Here is a 17,808-nt window from a genome sequence, read left to right on the forward strand (position 1 = left end):
GGGTTGCCTGTTGTGTTGTGCTTTGTAAGCGTTTTTTTTTGCACAATAAATTGTTTTCTCTCTTTTGTTTTATCGTCCTCTTCGGAATTTCCATTCCCATTGTCATGATGCAGTTTTCATCTGGAAGTTCTGTTTTAGTTTCTTTATCTTCTTTTAAACTATACTCTTTGCTTTCTCTTACCAAAATTTTCAAATGTGACACTTGCTCTCTCTGAAGTCATTAACGGTTTGAAGCATCTCATGGATTGCTCCTGGACATATTAGCGTATGCGCTAATGACATTTCTCTCTCCTTCTAGTAGCCGGAGACTGAAGGATTCCAAAATGTCTTTGAGAATAATCTTGGTTTTAGACCATTTTAACATTGCGTCAACCAAAGACGAATTTTTTAATTGATAATAATTTCAGGACTCCAATGATGTTACCGACACGTCACCGAAGACCTGATTTCACCTCTGTGCGCTGGTACGAATCCACGAGAGGGTCAAATTATTATCAACTAAAAAGATTTCCCTTCGGTAAACATAAATGAAAATATATTAGTTCAGAGGTACACCGAATTGGATATTAAAGGACGTATGTAGTAGCTTAATGCATATATATGAATCACGGTGATGTGATAAAAAATCATATATATACAAATATATATATATATATATATATATATATATATATATATATATAGATATACATATATATACACATTTATATATATATATACATATATATACATACACATACATATATATATATATATATATAATATATATATATATATATATATATATATATATATAGAGTTTGTGTGCGTATATATAATATGTGTGTGATAATTGTGAATAGCTTAAATTATATATTGTTTAGAGTGAATGGCAACATCTAAACAATTAATATATTACCAAGCACCAGAAAGTGTGATCAGATGTACTCTGAAACAATGAATCCGAATCACTTATTGCAGAGGCACTTATTATCGAGGTTTTGGTACAGCTCAGGGTTTGAGTACACTAGTTTTATGGTCATCTCTGGTTTAAAGTAATTAATGAAAACACTTAAAAAAAACCGTCATTTATGATCAACAACACAAATCCCCATCAGGTAAGCAAACGAAAACAACGAAGTTTCGCAGCCCCTCCTACTAGCATTGCAATAAAGAGAGGATAAGGAAGAAAAATGAAATTCATAATAATTAGATAAAGAAATATCTAACTACAGAAGGACAACGTGTCCTGGCATGCAGAGGACTTTAAATTCTCTGAAGGCAAAGTGAAGAAGCTATGATATAACCTAGGGTTTCTGGTGATAGGGTAAATGTTCACTTACAAACCAAGAATATTTAAAGAAAGTTGCACAGACATTCATATCACTAACTCAGAACAATGTAGAGGTATTGTTGACCGCCGAACAACAATCTTTCATGGATAAATCGATTTCTAAAACACAATCACATTTGCTATAAAAGCCAGGAATTTGCCGAAAGGATATTTGACCTTTTCAAAATTTTTGTCATATCATTTACAAAGCAGAGTCACCCGCATTAGAATTTCATAATGTCCAATATGCATTTGAATTGTGACATTTTCTTTAAAAGAGACGAAGAACTAAAGACAGTAATAGGAGAAAGAAAAAGATGAATTCTAATGCAAGTAGTAGCAAGATAATTTGATTTCCTTTTAAACGCTGAATAAGTCACTATGCCAATGCTAAGTAGAACAGTGATGATATTTGTCTTCATCCTAATAAAACGTTTGGAGAAATAGAGAAACTAATAGAATTTTGTGGATACTAATGAGGACCTATTAGCGAATTCATATTTTGTCTGAAATCAGTTAATTTGTTTACTTACTTCAAATACTCACACGGACAAAATGCAGTTAATTTATTTTGTATAGAAAAGGAGAGATACATAATTATGAAAACTCAGAAGATTCCTAAAAATGAGTGAATTGGGCTGAGCTACATAATAAAGAATTCAACAGAAGTCAACACAGTACTTATCGCGGGGGCGGGGTGCGGAGTGGGGGGGGGGGGGTTCACAGGGGCAATAGAAAATTGTTCTGTAAAATAACGAGGAATAAGCAAAACAACAAAATATGTCATTTTATAATGTATTTGCGCAAATAACAAAAGGCCTCTTGTTATCATAACAGTAGTACAAAATATATAATGATGATGATTTGAGATGAGAATGAAGATAATTACTCAAGAAACGAAGAGAGAAGAGCTGATGAGGTGAATTTCAACATAACAAAAATATCTGAAGAAAAATATAAAAATGTAGTATCCATCTCACATGAGAAATCGCTTCTAAAACATCAGTGGAAAATGGAAACAGTCGCGACGATGTGATCATATTTCTAAACAAAATGGAAAAGTCAATCAAGTTGACATAGCACCATTATAAAATCATGCTTCATACTAATTCTGGAAATACCATTCTTTGGTATCATCAGTCAGACTTATTTCCAGTTCCCAGTGCTCGGTGTTTCAGAATTATCATCCACAATCGAAGTCGGCATGAAGGTCAGGACTCTGTTAAAGTTGGTCTCCTCAGAGGGAAGGTTTCACAAAACTACCAGTAGCTAGCTTCCAGACTTTGGTAAGTGTCGTTCCAGGGGCTGGAAAGGTTAGATACCTCCAGCAGATCTTAGTGATCGAAATTTCCTACAAGCCAACCAGATGTGAGTTGTCCAGGATCATTCCAGAGATCTTTATGAGTCTGGAAAAATGATCCTGAAGCCTGGCCAGGAGACGAGTAAAGAATGGAATTTTGGTATATATGGTCTTTCCGGGGTGAGTCTATCGACCGGCAGTTCCAACTGGTGTAAGAACTATGGAATACTGGAAGCCCAGGTTTCCAGTAACATTGTAGGTGACGGTCTGGATGATTCCGTCGGGGAGCAAAACAGACCAGGAACCGAAGACGTCGCCGTTGGGGAGTTTGATCTCTGCTCGGTTCTGGAAGTTGTTGGTTGGGGGGTCGGCGACTTCGTAAGCGAATTCGTAGGGGATGATTGGCTGAAAGAGACATTAGTTTGTGAATAGCCTGAAGCGCGACAAACATGAGTGTTACGATGTTTCATAACTCTATATTTTAAGTGTAGCGAGCTAACATCATTTTACAAAATTCAGTCGGTATAAAACTTACGTAAACTGGCTCAGCAACGGGCGCTTGTGGCGAAGGAGCGCTGAACACAGCAGCTACCAGCATTAACAAAGCCAGGACCTGAGCGAGAGAGAAAAAAAGTACTTTACAGAATCTGCGAAAAATGTGACAGGTTAATGAATATTCTTGCCAGATCTAGGAGATATGTAATAGAAAATATCAGATCCCGTTGGAATAAGAATGAAAACGAAATGGCCTTATAATGATAAATTTCTTTGCATTTCACTTTTTGCCTCATGTAAAATTGTCTATATTGTTTTAGCTTCACAAATTCTTACGTAAACATCTACGGAAATAAACTATATTGAACTTAAAACAATAAATAATATTCCTGATTTAATATATATATATATATATATATATATATATATCAAGAATGGTAGTTTTATAGTATATTAAACGAAATACCGATAGCAAATACTAAAAAAAAGTGTCTTAATTAAATCGATTGAGAAATGTGCATTGGAAAAATAAATCCCGATTTCCACAGCAAAAGAACACAGAGTTCTTGTTTACATTCTTCCAGTCTAACCCCGAGAAGAAGCTCGAACGACGCAACAAGAGAATTCAGCAAGATCCCCTTCGTTCCTCCCATGAGAACAAAACGCTCACCGTACCTTCATGATGGCGAGCGAAAAGAGGAAATCAGCTTCGTAGAGGAGCTGTTCGGAGCGGAGACAGTTGTGGAGTGTGATGCCAGGAGGCGGTTCGGATGGGTCTTATATACCGAAATGACGACCGTCTCGGGAGAGGTCACCTGCTCCTCGAGAAGGAGTCCCATTTACAGTCTAAAAAACCGAGACGGCAGACAGGTTTCGATCGGCGATGAATGCGGTCACTTGTTAGGTAACAAACAGGCTGGCCTGCGCCTTCTGACCCATCCATTAGGTAACGATATAGAATAATTGGGTTCGAAGATACGTCTCGTATTTGTGGAAGGGAAAAGTAAATGAAAATACAAGTAATGGATAAAGAGGTACATAGATCGGTAAACAGATAAACAGAAAGAGGGAAAGAGAGCGAAAGAAGAAAATGTTCGTGAAGTAAGACTTTCGTAAGACACATGTAACAGAACTAAAACATCGCTGAACGTTTTGCATCATGTTATTGTATCAGGCGAATCCAAATTCATTTGAAAAGTTCTGACGCTTTATCTTATGTCATTCTTTCACTGAATGTCAGAGAAGGAAAAGTGTGTGTTTAAAAGTGCATAGATTTGCATAATTCCATTCGAGATGTTGAATGGAAAAAGTAATAAATCCATTAAAGGACACTTAATTGGTTAACACGAACGCCTGCGAGGTTTGCTTTCTCTTGTTTAATAATTCAGCAAATCAGGTGATATTTTATTACGATGTTTTTATCTGATATGTATAACGTCATTTAATTCCAAGTCAACCCTTTGGTACGGGCTTCCGTATGCAGGTTCATGTTTGTTCTGTCATAACAGACAGTCAACTTTCGCTCGATGCTCACGGATTCTGATAACGTGAGATCTGCAAATGTTATTCCGTCCCCTTCCTATTCCCAATCATTAAAGTCATAACTATAATTCATCATGGAGGTAGACAATTGATCAGTGACTGGATTTTCCAGTGTAAACAATATCAATCTCACACATTAAACCTTTTCTCCTCCGTTCTCTGTTTCTTCCCCTCCCTCCTATTTTAGTCTTCCTCAAAGAAAAACTGTTTAATTCGAGGCGGAGGGTGGAGTCTGGGATGACCTCGTCTGGCGTAACTTCAAAGTTCGGCTCGAAAGTTGTGCCATCATAGCACCCACTCGGCGGCGGCTGCTCCAGTTGTCCCCCGAAAAGAAAGTGAAAATGACCGGTACCGGGACTACGTCTCGTGCCAGGTGGCAGTTCTGGGCTCCGGGCTGAAGTTGCACTCCGGAGGGACGGTCTTGGGGAAAATTCTCTCTCTCTCTCTCTCTCTCTCTCTCTCTCGCCTAATATCAAATATTGTTGCTTGTCAAATCAATGTGATGTTTCATCATCCTCACTGACTTTTTTATGTCATCACTGAAAATGTACAGGTATTAATACTGTTCATATTAACCTCATTAGGATTTCTCTCATCATTTTTATTTGCGCTTTATATTATCAATGTTGCTCAAATTGTCTTAAGTTTATCTCCACATTAATAGAAGCTAAACTAAAGAATGTTAAGTGAGAGATTATAAAGAAAGGAAGTGACTTATCTGCTTAAGTTTTAAATGAATGTGTGCAATGTTCTTGGGAAACCTCATATTTTCTCTCTCTCTCTCTCTCTCTAGATGTTTGCTATTAAAAACCATTTAACATTTACACAAATTCTTCTGATGATGATCCTGTGCATACGCTGAGGGAACGGGCTCGTGGGCATACCACGGATGCCCACTGCTGCAAGATTGGTGACCTAATAACCTTGTCTTGAAAGGTCACTCACCATATACAAATCAGGCGTTACGCTCAGTGAGAGGATATGCAAATATCGAGAGCGGAAGTGATGTAAATGTGACGAGATTAAAAGGTCTTGCTCTTTTCACATAATGATAGTTGAGTCTTTTATTCGCGTTTACGAGGTGGATGTCGTGTGAGCCTAATGCATAAAATATGATGAATTATTGCTTTAGAATTTTTCGTGATTCAGGCCAAAGTTCATAGCGATTAAGAATTATTCAGCATTTGACTTGACCCCACTTTGCATAACTTCGTTTCAAAACCGGGGTAGAAGTTGGTAGCAATTATCAGATGTTAAATGGGAAACTAGCTTTTACCTATTGGAATGTTCTGTTATTGAAAATATGTATGTATGTAAGCATGCATGCATGCATGTAAGTATGTATGTATGTATGTGTGTGTGTGTGTACGAGTGTGTATGTGTAGTGTGTGAGCGCGCTTATGGGAAGGTGTTTGTAGATATATATATATATATATATACTATATATATATATATATATATATATATATATATATATATATACATACATACATATATATATATATATATATATACATATATATAAATATATATATATATATATATATATATATATATATATATATATATATATATATATATATATAATGTGTGTGTGTTAATATAGTCCACAGGAGAAAAGAGAATAAAAGACTCTAATAGCTCGATAATTTCGCCTTCCACCAGGCCTCTTCAAGAGCTTTATTTTAACTAAAAAGAATAAGTATATAAATAAATATCATAAAAAATATTTCTCATTGGAGAAGTAAAATTAACCGAACAGTTATCAAAGTAAAACTTAGGTTGTTTAAATCATAAACAAATAGTCAAATTAGCAATTAAAAAAAGTTAAAAGAGAGAGAGAACTATTCAACGATTTGGTGATGGTCATTTAAATCTTTCTCTGAATTTGTACTGTTGGAAAACAATATGAAGGAAGGAATAAAGGGTCCAATTTACATATGCCCTGACTGATATTGAAGTTCTTTTGTTTGCTAAGACATATACAAGCTGTTTCTAACAAATTTCTCGCAATCATATCTTTTTCCTTCAATAATATCTCTGTCTTGTTCCAAAGTATAGGACAGCGACTATATTGCACATATAAAATAACAGCACTGTTTGGAGACTTTGTTCTTATACAATATCGACGCTGGCAATCTCTTATCAATATCTCTTCCTGTTTGTCCCAGGTAAAATTTGCCATATTCACAACCACAAGGTATTTTGTAAACCTCGCCTTCTTGCATGGGGCTGTTGCAAATAACTGTCTTTCCTACTGTGTTGAAGTAAGAAAATACCACTTTACAGTTTAATAATCTCAAAGCATAAAGAATATCACTGAATGAAGGGTGGAAAGGGAGAACCAAAGTATTACTCATATGTTACATTTTGATCGAAGAGTTGTTTTTATGCCAATTCTGGTGATAATACTAAACTCCTCGTCTAAATACTCAGGGCTGTCACAGTAGCGAAATTTCCGTCGACTTTTGAATTTGACGTCGACTGTTCATGTTTTGACGACGAATTTCTGGTGTCGTCGTCACGAATTTTGAAAACGGTACCGATCGAATTCAACCCATCGCTACCGTCGACTTTATTGTTTGTTTACATCTCGGAGAGCTCCCCGGCGTATTTTAAGTCATCAGAAGTAAGATGGAGAGCTTAGTACAGTGGACAAGATTGTCAGAACAGTTTTTGGTCGAAGATATGAGGGAGACGATGGCTGTGGGACCATGAGCATGATATTTTTATGAAAAGGGGTCTCAAAAGGAAAAGTGACAAAGAAATCAACATGCGACTCAGGGAAAACTTTCCTGAACTTGCTGATCTTCATAAAGATAAGCATGCTATACCGTGAATATCAGATTGTTATATAGCCTAGGTCTGTTCTCATTATGGTTTTTTTGTTTGCATTAGCAAATAATAAAAGCAAAATTCTTTACAATTTTTGTAATGTTTCTCTAGCTTAATTTATAATACAGTCTCACTATGGTTATGTAAACAAGGTTACGAATAGCCTATCCAGGCTAGTCCTAGCTTATTTTTATTAAATAAAACTTTTCACGTCGTTTTTACCATGACCGAACAACAAGACTTTTTTTTATTTTATGCAGCATCATTAAACACATGCAAGAACGACCCACTAGTTGCTTTGTATTATAAAGCATAGTTGTTTTATCAGTCCGGGAAGTCACAACGCAGAGTGTTTACGTTTTGACGACAACCACGGTATGAAGAATAACGTTACGTGTGTGACAACCAGAGTACGGAATGACGTCGACTTATTTGGAAAGTCGACGACAAACTCAGAAAAAGTCGACGGAAATTTCGCCTGTGTGACAGCGCCTTAAGTGCTCTTAAAAAGTGACATCTCAAAGACATGTGTTTAACATTACGTGTATGAGTCGATTTTGCATTGATCATTAGGTTGTCATTTGTAGCTTTTCTGTGAATTTTGAATTTCAGGCCATTATCTGTTCTCATTACATTGTGTCTAACATTCCAATATTTATAAATGCTTTTCACCGAACTTCATCCAATGGTCTGTATTAAAACTGTTCAGAGCTGATATTAGAATCGGTAACTGTGCAGCATTACTCTCGCACGATGGTTATACCTTTTCATAACGAACGACCTTATTCCTTTGGCCTTCATCAACAGGTTTCATTAATATTGATGGAATGACATTCGGCCTCTCGCCCTTGATGGCTCTTTTGTCACGCTCGTGAGGGTTTTCACTTAGGCAAATCCATTAGATGCGGAAGTCGGATCGATTGCGACTAAGTTTATTGATGTGTGCTTTTGTGCATCTTATGTATGCTTATTCATTATCGTGCGTGACTGTATAATTAATACTATTTGCAGTCTTGTAATAATAATAATAATAATAATAATAATAATAATAATAATAATAATAATAATAATAATAACAGTGCGAATGATGTCTCAGTTGACAGCAAGAATAAAAGCAATAGACGTTTGTGTACTTAGCGCAATGGTCTATTGACAGCTGCTTAAGAAATCGAGAATTAGTGTACCATTATTCGATATATTGAACCCAAGTCCACAGAGAGAGAGAGAGAGAGAGAGATAGTACACGCCTGTCATCGTACTGTGTAGACTGTGTAGAGCTTAGACCAACCAAGAAGTAGAAGTCTGCCATCTACCATCATGGCTTTTCCCTCCAAGGAAAAAATAATGGAACTGTTGATCGTCTTGGTTGTTGTAGGTTTGTTCTTATACAATAATTATGCAAACTACCAGATATATTCTCGGGTTTCTACCACACAGTGATTAAAAAGAAAAAAAAACGAGATGAAGGAGAAAGTCAATGAACGCAAGTGGTTAAACTGGTTGAAAACGGATACCAAGAGACGTCGATTAAGCGACTGATATGGATGTGTCAAGACAGACTTTAATGACATACATCTTTTAACTTCTTGTAAAGATGGCTGCGATGAAAACCATGTTTACGAGTTGTTCTCATTTTCATGAAACCATTACCGAAACCCCCGGCTGGCCAGACGACCATACGACCGACAGTTTCGATTGGAGAGAAAAAATGGAATTTCGTGACCCATCGTCTTTGGATCTGCAAAATAGTTCGGTGGGTAAAAACTCCAAGAATCGAAGAAAAAGTAATTATGTTCCACTGAAGAGGAATTAATGAAAGAAACTCGTCATATTTTCAATTAAGATAAATTTAAAATAATTGGTTTATGAAAAAACAAATGAGCGATTTCATTTTAATTGCAGAAGTGTATGGAAAAATACATAACCAAAACAAGTGGAATGTTGCTCTTATTGATCAATATCTTGAAAAGATAAAAAGTGATCGTTTTTCGGTGGAGAAAATCAAGGATTAGGATGATCGGATAAGGAGGAAACTTGTGGACAAAATATTCTGGACAAAGAAAACCTTATGTCTATATCTTATTTCCTTTATTTGTCTTATTTGAAATGATTCCTTACAGAAAGAAGCGTGGAGTTGTGAAATAGTGTATTTTATGTTCATTCATACCCGCAAATTATGTTTTTAGGTTAATGCCATATTCTTTTTATTGTGTTCTAATTGTTATGAACAATGTGCCCTCTCTTGTGGAAATGTCCAGAGGCTATTAACTGGTTTAGCCAGATCTGATAGGATAGAATGCGCTCATACTAAAATAAAAACCAAAACAGCGCTTTGCAAAGTAGTATAGGTGATGTAGTCAGATGATAAATTAATATGGGAACCAAATGAAAATGATAAATTAATTAATAATAAATTATGAATAAATAATAATGAACAAATGTGAATAACTAAAACTACGAAGTATGTAAATTGATTTTTTTATGTTATGCCTTATTCATTTCTATTTAGTATTTGTGTGTTTTTGCTAAGGAATTATTGTACTCTTCTCAGGACTTTTTTTCCTATAGTAGGTATCTTGACGAAGTCCATCAATGAGACGGATATCGAAAACAACTATCAAAGAAGTTTGAAAGGATGGCAGTACAGTCTTTATTTCATACAGTTGTCCTCTTATTCCTGGCATTCCAAGACACAAAGAAATACAGAGTCAAAGTAGTACCGTACCCTCTACATAAAAAAGTATTAGTGTGCAGCATAATGAGCAGTTCTGCTGATCCTACTGTTACCTGGACTGGGGGCTGGCAAGGTCGCCATTTCTGATTGTTGTAACTTGTTTTCAGAAACCTTGCACTCATAAAATAGTGGGGAGAAGCCTTGAAAGACAACTCTCAGTGTGCCAGAGTTCATGTGTGGCCAATCTTGCTGCACGTCAGGATCTGCATATTTAAGAACAAATCAATAGATGGTAAAAAGATGAGAAGAAAATGTTATAACATAGCTTATGAATAAAGAGTCTGACTGACATAGGATATGGAAAGGTCCAAGCAAGAATTGTTAGGATAATTACCCTTTCTTTCCCGACCTACGAAACAGAGGAGAGCTAACAGCTCTCTATCCTTCACAAGGCGCAAACGGTAACCAGTTACTGCTAGATCTGCTTCTGAACTGTTCATAAAAGAATTGGATAATAATAACCATGTCCGTGGGTAAGCATGGAGTAGCCAGTCATCTTACTTGCCCGATTCATCGGGTTTTTGTTGAGTGGCTTCCTGCAAGATCGGTATGACTCCAAACTTATCTCAAAAGGGTTCAAGGTCACTCTTTATACATGATGGTGCTGTTAAGATCTAGAATTGAGAAAAGTAAAGTATTAACATTAATAACAGATAATTGCAAATTTTCGGTAATCGTACCCACACTCACATAGAATATAGTAATGGCCACTACAGCCAGTAACTTCCGAATATGCACAAAGCGCATACTGGAAATGCACACAAAGAATGAAAATCTTTACCCTTATTCAGAGCATAGCTGAACTTTGTCGTTTGAGAAATCCACATTTCATTATATGACATCTTCCCGTACAAAACCTGATTATCGGCGCTCTAGAACCGAGAGATAAAAGCAATTTTATATATATATATATATATATATATATATATATATATATATATATTATATATACATATATATATATGATATATATATGTGTGTGTGTGTATCCCCATTTACACACACACACGCACACATATATTTATACCTCAAGAGAAAGACAGTTTGGTCTCTGAAATATAGTATTTACTTTCTACGTTTTGCCTTTTTTGTCGGTTCCTTTTCTGAGTCTCACACACATATACTCGTGTGTGTATATATATATATATATATATATATAATATATATATATATATATATATATATATATATATGATGTATATAAAAGAAAGACTAGATATCATAATCATTAGAGGGATGGAAGGTAAATAGACTAGTTCATACATGTATAAAACAAGGCTATAGGAGTGACTATGCCCCTAAATCTTACATAACTGTAAATAATCTATTATAAAAATTTGATTTGTTTACAAACTAGATCCGTGTGACCTTTAACACTTTTTCTTCGTATTTAGAAGTTTTTGTCAATATTTGTTGCTTTCACAATCTCTCTCTCTCTCTCTCTCTCTCTCTCTTTTCTCTCTCTCTCTCTCTCTTTATATTTTGCACCGTTAGGTCACACATCCTCTTCTAATCGGAATCTTTTAACAATTACATTTCCTAATGAAATGACAGAATACCTTTAGATCAACTTATTTTTATATTCACTGCATTCGATAATCAAACACCGAAATCCTTTCTTCATTCCAGTTCATCTCGCCATCTGCCATTCTTACCTTTTTTTATAAGTAAAAAATGGTGTACCTTTCTTCACTTATAAGAAAAGGTAGACCAGTTTTTCTGATGGCGCATCGTCAGGACCTTCGTCATTAGAGCCCTAACGCACTGTGCATCGTGGCAGGACACACACACACAGAATTAGATCGAGTATCACAAATGCTAGTTAACAACGGCTACCCGAACAAGATTATTAGCAGGGAGATAAAGAAAGCCTTAAACGAATGTTACATGGCGGACGAAGAGAATAAGGAGAATCCCCCTTCCGAGGAGATACGCCTATTCTACAAGACCTTGGACAAATCATGAACGAGAACGTCACCCCTACGGAGGAAGGGAAGAAGCTCTCGCTGGTAATATATTATAAGAACCGCAGGACAAGAGACCTGGTTATGAGGAATGACCCCGCCCCTCCTGCAGGAGACCCCCTGAAGCAGAATAACGTCGTCTACCGGTACACATGCCCTATGCAAGGATGTCCTGGAACCTATACCGGTAAGACGACGTTACGACTGTCTAAGAGGATCTCATGCCAGGAATAATAGGAGTTATCTCTAGCGCTTATGAAAGCAGTGATTATGCAAATTGGGGGCTCTCTCCTTTTAGGGATAATTGCTTACTGTTGACATTATATTATATAATAATATATATATATATCATATATATATATTATATATATATACATATATATATATATATATAGATATAATATATTATATATAATATATTTATATATAGTGTGTGTGTGTGTGTGCTTGTGTGCATATGCTAATATAAGCTGTAATTATGTGCATGCTGCATACGTATATGCGTATGTATTATTATTTTTGCGGTTCGTATAAAGTAACTTTACCACCTAAAAAACGTGGCTTTATTAAGTAATGAGTGATATTCATATTTTGTATATATATATATATATATATATATATATATGTATATATTTATATATATATATATATATGTGTGTGTATATACATATACATGTATGTATGCATGTATGTATATATTATATATACTTTTATTTTTATTATATTGTTTGTGCGGCCAGTAAAAGAACTCACCCGTTGTAAAGCCTATTGTTGCTTGCATAATTAAAGGAGGAATAATGTACAGAAAATACGACATTTCAGTAAAGTTTTATTTCTGTATTGCAAAATAACTGTAGTATCTCATACACTAGCAGGCAGCATTCGTTCAAACGACACACTGAACAAGTGAAGCGAGGACAAAAAAATAACAGTTTATCCGGATAAACAAAAACACAAACAAGAACAGTCCAGCTCGTTCAAGAGAACAAAGAAACTTCTTCGCACGAGACATAAAATATAAAACAATATTTCATCTAATAAAGTGAAAATATTTTCGCTTGGATATTCACACCCAGGCTTGACTTAGATCGATATGAGGGTGAGGAAGATCAGAGAGGAAGTGAAAACGATCGGAACTTCTCATCTCTTGAGAAGCTGAGGTAAAAGAAGTCCCGATGCAGGAATAGTCGAAATATGATAGTTTGATGGCCAAGGTGGCTAAGTAGTTTTGTAGGAAGCTAAGAGGCTCAAGGATTGTTTGTGCCTGAGAACACACCGGTAGGAGAGGTCCAATCTGATGGAGAAATGCAGTTGAACGGCAGCAGCTATGGAATTCGGCCCTAAAGCAAGAGGGAAGCACAGAACGAAAGAAAATGCAGTAAGAGGTTGTAGGGTGTAGCATATTAGAGATAAAGATTCAAAGCAAGAGTGGAGGGAGGCACGTTGACCTGTAAGAAGCAAAGTAGAAGCAATTCGAGTTTACAGAATGCACAAGAAGTTCAGTTATAGGATGCAAGAAGAAACAGTTTAGGCATCCGTGGGGCATACAGCGGCATCCTATGACAGGGAAGGAGCGATGCATGCAATGGCAGAAAGATCGTCTACAGGAAATAGAGGAATCAGTTGCACAACAAGAAAGAAACTCAGAATGACATTGCCTAGAGAGCAACTGGAAACAATTCAGAGGTAAGTGAAGGGCGTAGAATGCATTAGAATGAGAGTGGACATAATATCTAGAATGATTCTCTGTAAGATGTAGGAAAGAAGAGAAGTAGAGCAATAGAAGTATTCTGTACACAAGCAGTCAACTTTGTAGTATTGATGACTGCTACGATAGTGTCCTACCGGAGGTGTCATGAGAACGTTTATGAATGGCAGAAAATTCTAGAAGGAATGTAGAAATAGATTCTAGGTAATTGAGAGGGAGAAAGACTGACCAAGACGCTAAGGACTAAGAAGACTAAAAGGGAGCATTCTTTCATGAAGTTATCTCTTGATTCCTAAAAAAGCAAGATTTGCGACACCTGGAATGCATAGAAGAAGGTAAAGAATTTGCAGAAGAAAGAAATAAGATGTGAGAGAGAGAGAGAGCGGGCGAACATGCAAGTCGAGCCCAAGAATATTGCCAAAAAGAACCTTACCATAGATGAGTTATATTCAGGTTATTTCATCCTTGAGAGAATAATTTTAAAGGTCGGAGAGCCAGATAGGAATGCAAAAATGCACAAACAGCTCAGAGAGTAAATGCAGTGATAAGGATTATGAAAAAAAAAGCGATGGGAAGAAAAGAACTAGTCGTTCGGAGAATTAAAATGAGAGAGAGAGAGAGAACTTGTCGGTCGGAAAGATGGCGTTCATTCGATTACGGCGTTCTCGATTTTCGAAGATGGCGCAGTGGAAGCAGCGACTTTTCACGCAGCGACGGGGGCTGTTGCAGCGGCAGGATTGGCGGGGGTCTTGACGATGTTGTAGAGGAAACCGCTGAGACCGGTCACGTTGTAGGAGGTGGTGTAGATGTAGTTGTCGGGCATCAGGACAGACCATGATCCGAAGACGTCGCCATTGGCGTTCTTAATCTCAGCCTTGTTCTGGAAGTTGCCTGTTGGTGGGTCGCTGATCTCGTAGGCATAGCTGTAAGGCCGGATGGGCTGTTGGGGACACAACAGAAGGAGACATTTTAAGGATTTCTGTACAATGACTGCCATTTAAAGTAGTGTTATACACATCGAATTCTAATATTGCTGATGACCTTTGCACATTTCAAACGCTTCTATCGACATTTAACTCACCCAAACGGCCGACTGTCCAACTTCAGGTGCAGGAGCCAGTTGTGGCTGGGGGAAGGCCCAGACGGCCGCTACGAAGGAGGCGATGACGAAGACCTGGTTCAAGAAGGGAAAAGAATGGGTGTCACATGGGAAGGAATCGCTGCTCGTTCCTCCTCAGTGGTCGTTCAGAAATGGACAGAATGAAATGGTTGCCCTAGAAATTGATATTGGTTTGATATTCTATCTATCTATTTATCAATATGCTGTATATCTCTCTACCTATCTATTCATCTATCTATTTATCTTTTTGTTATTTATCAGGTAAAGTTTAGCATTTGTTTTTCCTTTTATCAATACACAACGCTCTCTCTCTCTCTCTCTCTCTCTCTCTCTCTCTCTCTCTCTCTCTCTCTCATAGTCTTTTAATGACAAATTTACACTGGAATTTTCAAAATTAAAAACGATTTAAAAGTTAAGGTTTGTTTTAAGATGTTTCTTTCAATTAGCGCTAGTTCTAGAATATCACTAGATCGAAATCACCAGATTCCAGAAAATGCCCACTTTTACAAAGCGCTCCTTCTCTTCTTCCTGTAACAGAAGGGGCACTTGCCTTCATTATTCCAGAGGGTGAGGTAGAAGCTGCCGTTGCAGGGGATGGGATGACCTGGTCTGAGAACGCCGTGGTTGTGATGCTCGTCATGGCTAAGTCAGGCCTTTATATACCCGAACTGTTTCGGCATAAGGTCACATGAGTTGGCGCGGCCTGCTTCCTAAGACGATGGTTCCCCTCTCTCCATACATGGGCGTGGCACTCTCTATCTCTCTCTCTCTCTCTCTCTCTCTCTCCAGAACAATATCATTAAGAGTAATCTCAAAGACGGATGGTCGAGCCAAAAGTTAACAAAGACTATTCTAATATTCCTGTGCAAGAAATATGAATTAGCAACACTCCTTTACACAAAAATTTCTTGACGTAGTTTTACATCCAGTTACCTACAGGTGCTATCGAAATCGAACCTTCATGAACGCTGTAATCACATTGTGAGGTAATAACTATAATTTAGAAATTGCATCTAAACCGGTCTTATCACTATGAATAGTCTCAAGACACGAGCAGTGAGATGAGTAATGACTATTATTTTTGTACAAAAGCCTCCATTTTATTGTGTATAGCATTGCTCACCTGGAGTAGTTTCATGATTTGCACTGACTACAAGTATATGAAACAAAACCTTCCATCATAATTAACATTAGCAATCAATAAGATTTTATATATAATCAACCGTATACGAACTGCAAATATTTGTAAGAACAGAAGTACGTGCAGGTGAAGATCGCTGTTTTGTATGTCAATGCGAAGATGATTGCTTTGTGTGGCAATGCGAAGATCATTGCTTTGTGTGGCAATGCAAAGATGATTGCTTTGTGTGGCAATGCAAAGATGATTGCTTTGTGTGGCAATGCGAAGATCATTGCTGTGGCAATGCAAAGATGATGTTGTGAATGCGAAGATCATTGCTTTGTGTGGCAATGCAAAGATGATGCTGTGGCAATGCAAGATGATTGCTTGTGTGGGCAATGCGAAAGATGATGCTTTGTGTGGCAATGCAAAGATGATAGCTTTGTGTGGCAATGCGAAGATCATTGCTTTGTGTGGCAATGCAAAGATGATTGCTTTGTGTGGCAATGCAAAGATGATTGCTTTGTGTGGAAATGCGAAGATGATTGCTTTGTGTGGCAATGCGAAGATGATTGCTTTATGTGGCAATGCGAAGATGATTGCTTTGTGTGGCAATGCGAAAGATGATAGCTTTGTGTGGAAATGCGAAGATCGTTGCTTTGTGTGGAAATGCGAAGATCATTGCTTTGAGTGGCAATGCGAAGATGATTGCTTTGTGTGGAAATGCGAAAATGATTGCTTTGTGTGGAAATGCGAAAATGATTGCTTTGTGTGGAAATGCGAAGATGATTGCTTTATGTGGAAATGCGAAGATGATTGCTTTGTGTGGAAATGCAAAGATGATTGCTTTGAGTGGCAATGCGAAGATGATTGCTTTGTGTGGAAATGTGAAGGTGATTGCTTTGTGTGGAAATGCGAAGATGATTGCTTTGTGTGGAAATGTGAAGATGATTTCTTTGTGTGGAAATGCGAAGATGATTGCTTTGTGTGGAAATGCAAGCATCGGCATCTGTAAAAGAGGAGGATTCGTATAAGTGGGCAATGAGTCCACCTTTTTGAAACATTGCCATCGCTACAATGGGATCTTTTTATAGTTTATTTATGGGTTTATTTTTATTTTATTTGTAAGTGTATACGTACGCATACCTATGATATGTGGTACGTGAGGCGCGCGAGGAGAGAGAGAGAGAGAGACGTGGAGAGAGACAGACAGAGAGAGAGAGAAATTAAGTTTATAGATCCAGTGGTTATTATCGTTCTCTTTTTTATAGTTTCCTTTCCAACTTTTTCTGTCGGAAACGAAGTATATTTTGAGCTCTTATTTAACCTAGCGTTCAATGTCCTCAACTTCAAGGGCATATTCTGTTTTGAATAATCGATTTTTTTTACATGCAAGGCTCAATTAATTTGTCTTTTTAATTTACTGTATAGTAAATAGATAAGCAGAAGAACTGAATATAGAGGAAGAACTGAATATATTGACCATTTAAATATTTTGTATCATCATAGCTTTCAGAACACAACTACAATTTTTCATTTTGGCAAGTTACGATTAATATTAAAAATTGCGTTTAGAATATGATGCAATGTGTGATTTTACTTAAACGATCCTCTTTCTTAGATACAAAAAAATTAGATAAAACCTACAATGAACTTATTCGTTCGCACATAAAGCCAA

At 36.8% G+C, this 17,808-nt stretch overlaps 2 protein-coding genes across 2 annotated transcripts; both read right to left on the reverse strand.

Annotated features, from left to right (window-relative positions):
- Positions 1-2,091: 2,091 nt before the first annotated feature.
- Positions 2,092-3,891, reverse strand: LOC135211006 (uncharacterized). Its single transcript, XM_064244022.1, has 3 exons — positions 3,783-3,891; positions 3,148-3,225; positions 2,092-3,017 (listed from the first exon to the last, which is right to left on the reverse strand). The coding sequence occupies exons 1-3, from the start codon at positions 3,786-3,788 to the stop codon at positions 2,799-2,801; spliced, it is 303 nt and encodes a 100-aa protein (XP_064100092.1). The 5' UTR covers positions 3,789-3,891; the 3' UTR covers positions 2,092-2,798.
- Positions 3,892-12,998: 9,107 nt separating this feature from the next.
- LOC135211438 (uncharacterized) lies at positions 12,999-15,650 on the reverse strand. Its single transcript, XM_064244747.1, has 3 exons — positions 15,561-15,650; positions 14,972-15,064; positions 12,999-14,830 (listed from the first exon to the last, which is right to left on the reverse strand). Exons 1-3 carry the CDS (start codon positions 15,648-15,650, stop codon positions 14,594-14,596), a joined length of 420 nt encoding a protein of 139 aa, XP_064100817.1. The 3' UTR covers positions 12,999-14,593.
- Between the last annotated feature and the right edge of the window lie 2,158 nt (positions 15,651-17,808).

This window comes from Macrobrachium nipponense, chromosome 4 (genome assembly GCF_015104395.2).
Source record: "Macrobrachium nipponense isolate FS-2020 chromosome 4, ASM1510439v2, whole genome shotgun sequence".
Taxonomy (NCBI): Eukaryota; Metazoa; Arthropoda; class Malacostraca; order Decapoda; family Palaemonidae; genus Macrobrachium; species Macrobrachium nipponense.

What these genes read in the sequence shown, in the direction of transcription:
- LOC135211006 (XM_064244022.1), bottom strand. An exon ending in CCGTTGCTGAGCCAGTTTAC is followed by an intron (nt 3,018 to 3,147) that starts GTAAGTTTTATA and finishes TGTCTCTTTCAG; the next exon opens with CCAATCATCCCCTACGAATT.
- LOC135211438 (XM_064244747.1), bottom strand. Translation starts at nt 15,650, where the DNA reads ATGACGAGCATCACAACCACGGCGTTCTCAGACCAGGTCATCCCATCC. An exon ending in CACCCTCTGGAATAATGAAG is followed by an intron (nt 15,065 to 15,560) that starts GCAAGTGCCCCT and finishes TTCTTGAACCAG; the next exon opens with GTCTTCGTCATCGCCTCCTT. An exon ending in TTGGACAGTCGGCCGTTTGG is followed by an intron (nt 14,831 to 14,971) that starts GTGAGTTAAATG and finishes TGTCCCCAACAG; the next exon opens with CCCATCCGGCCTTACAGCTA.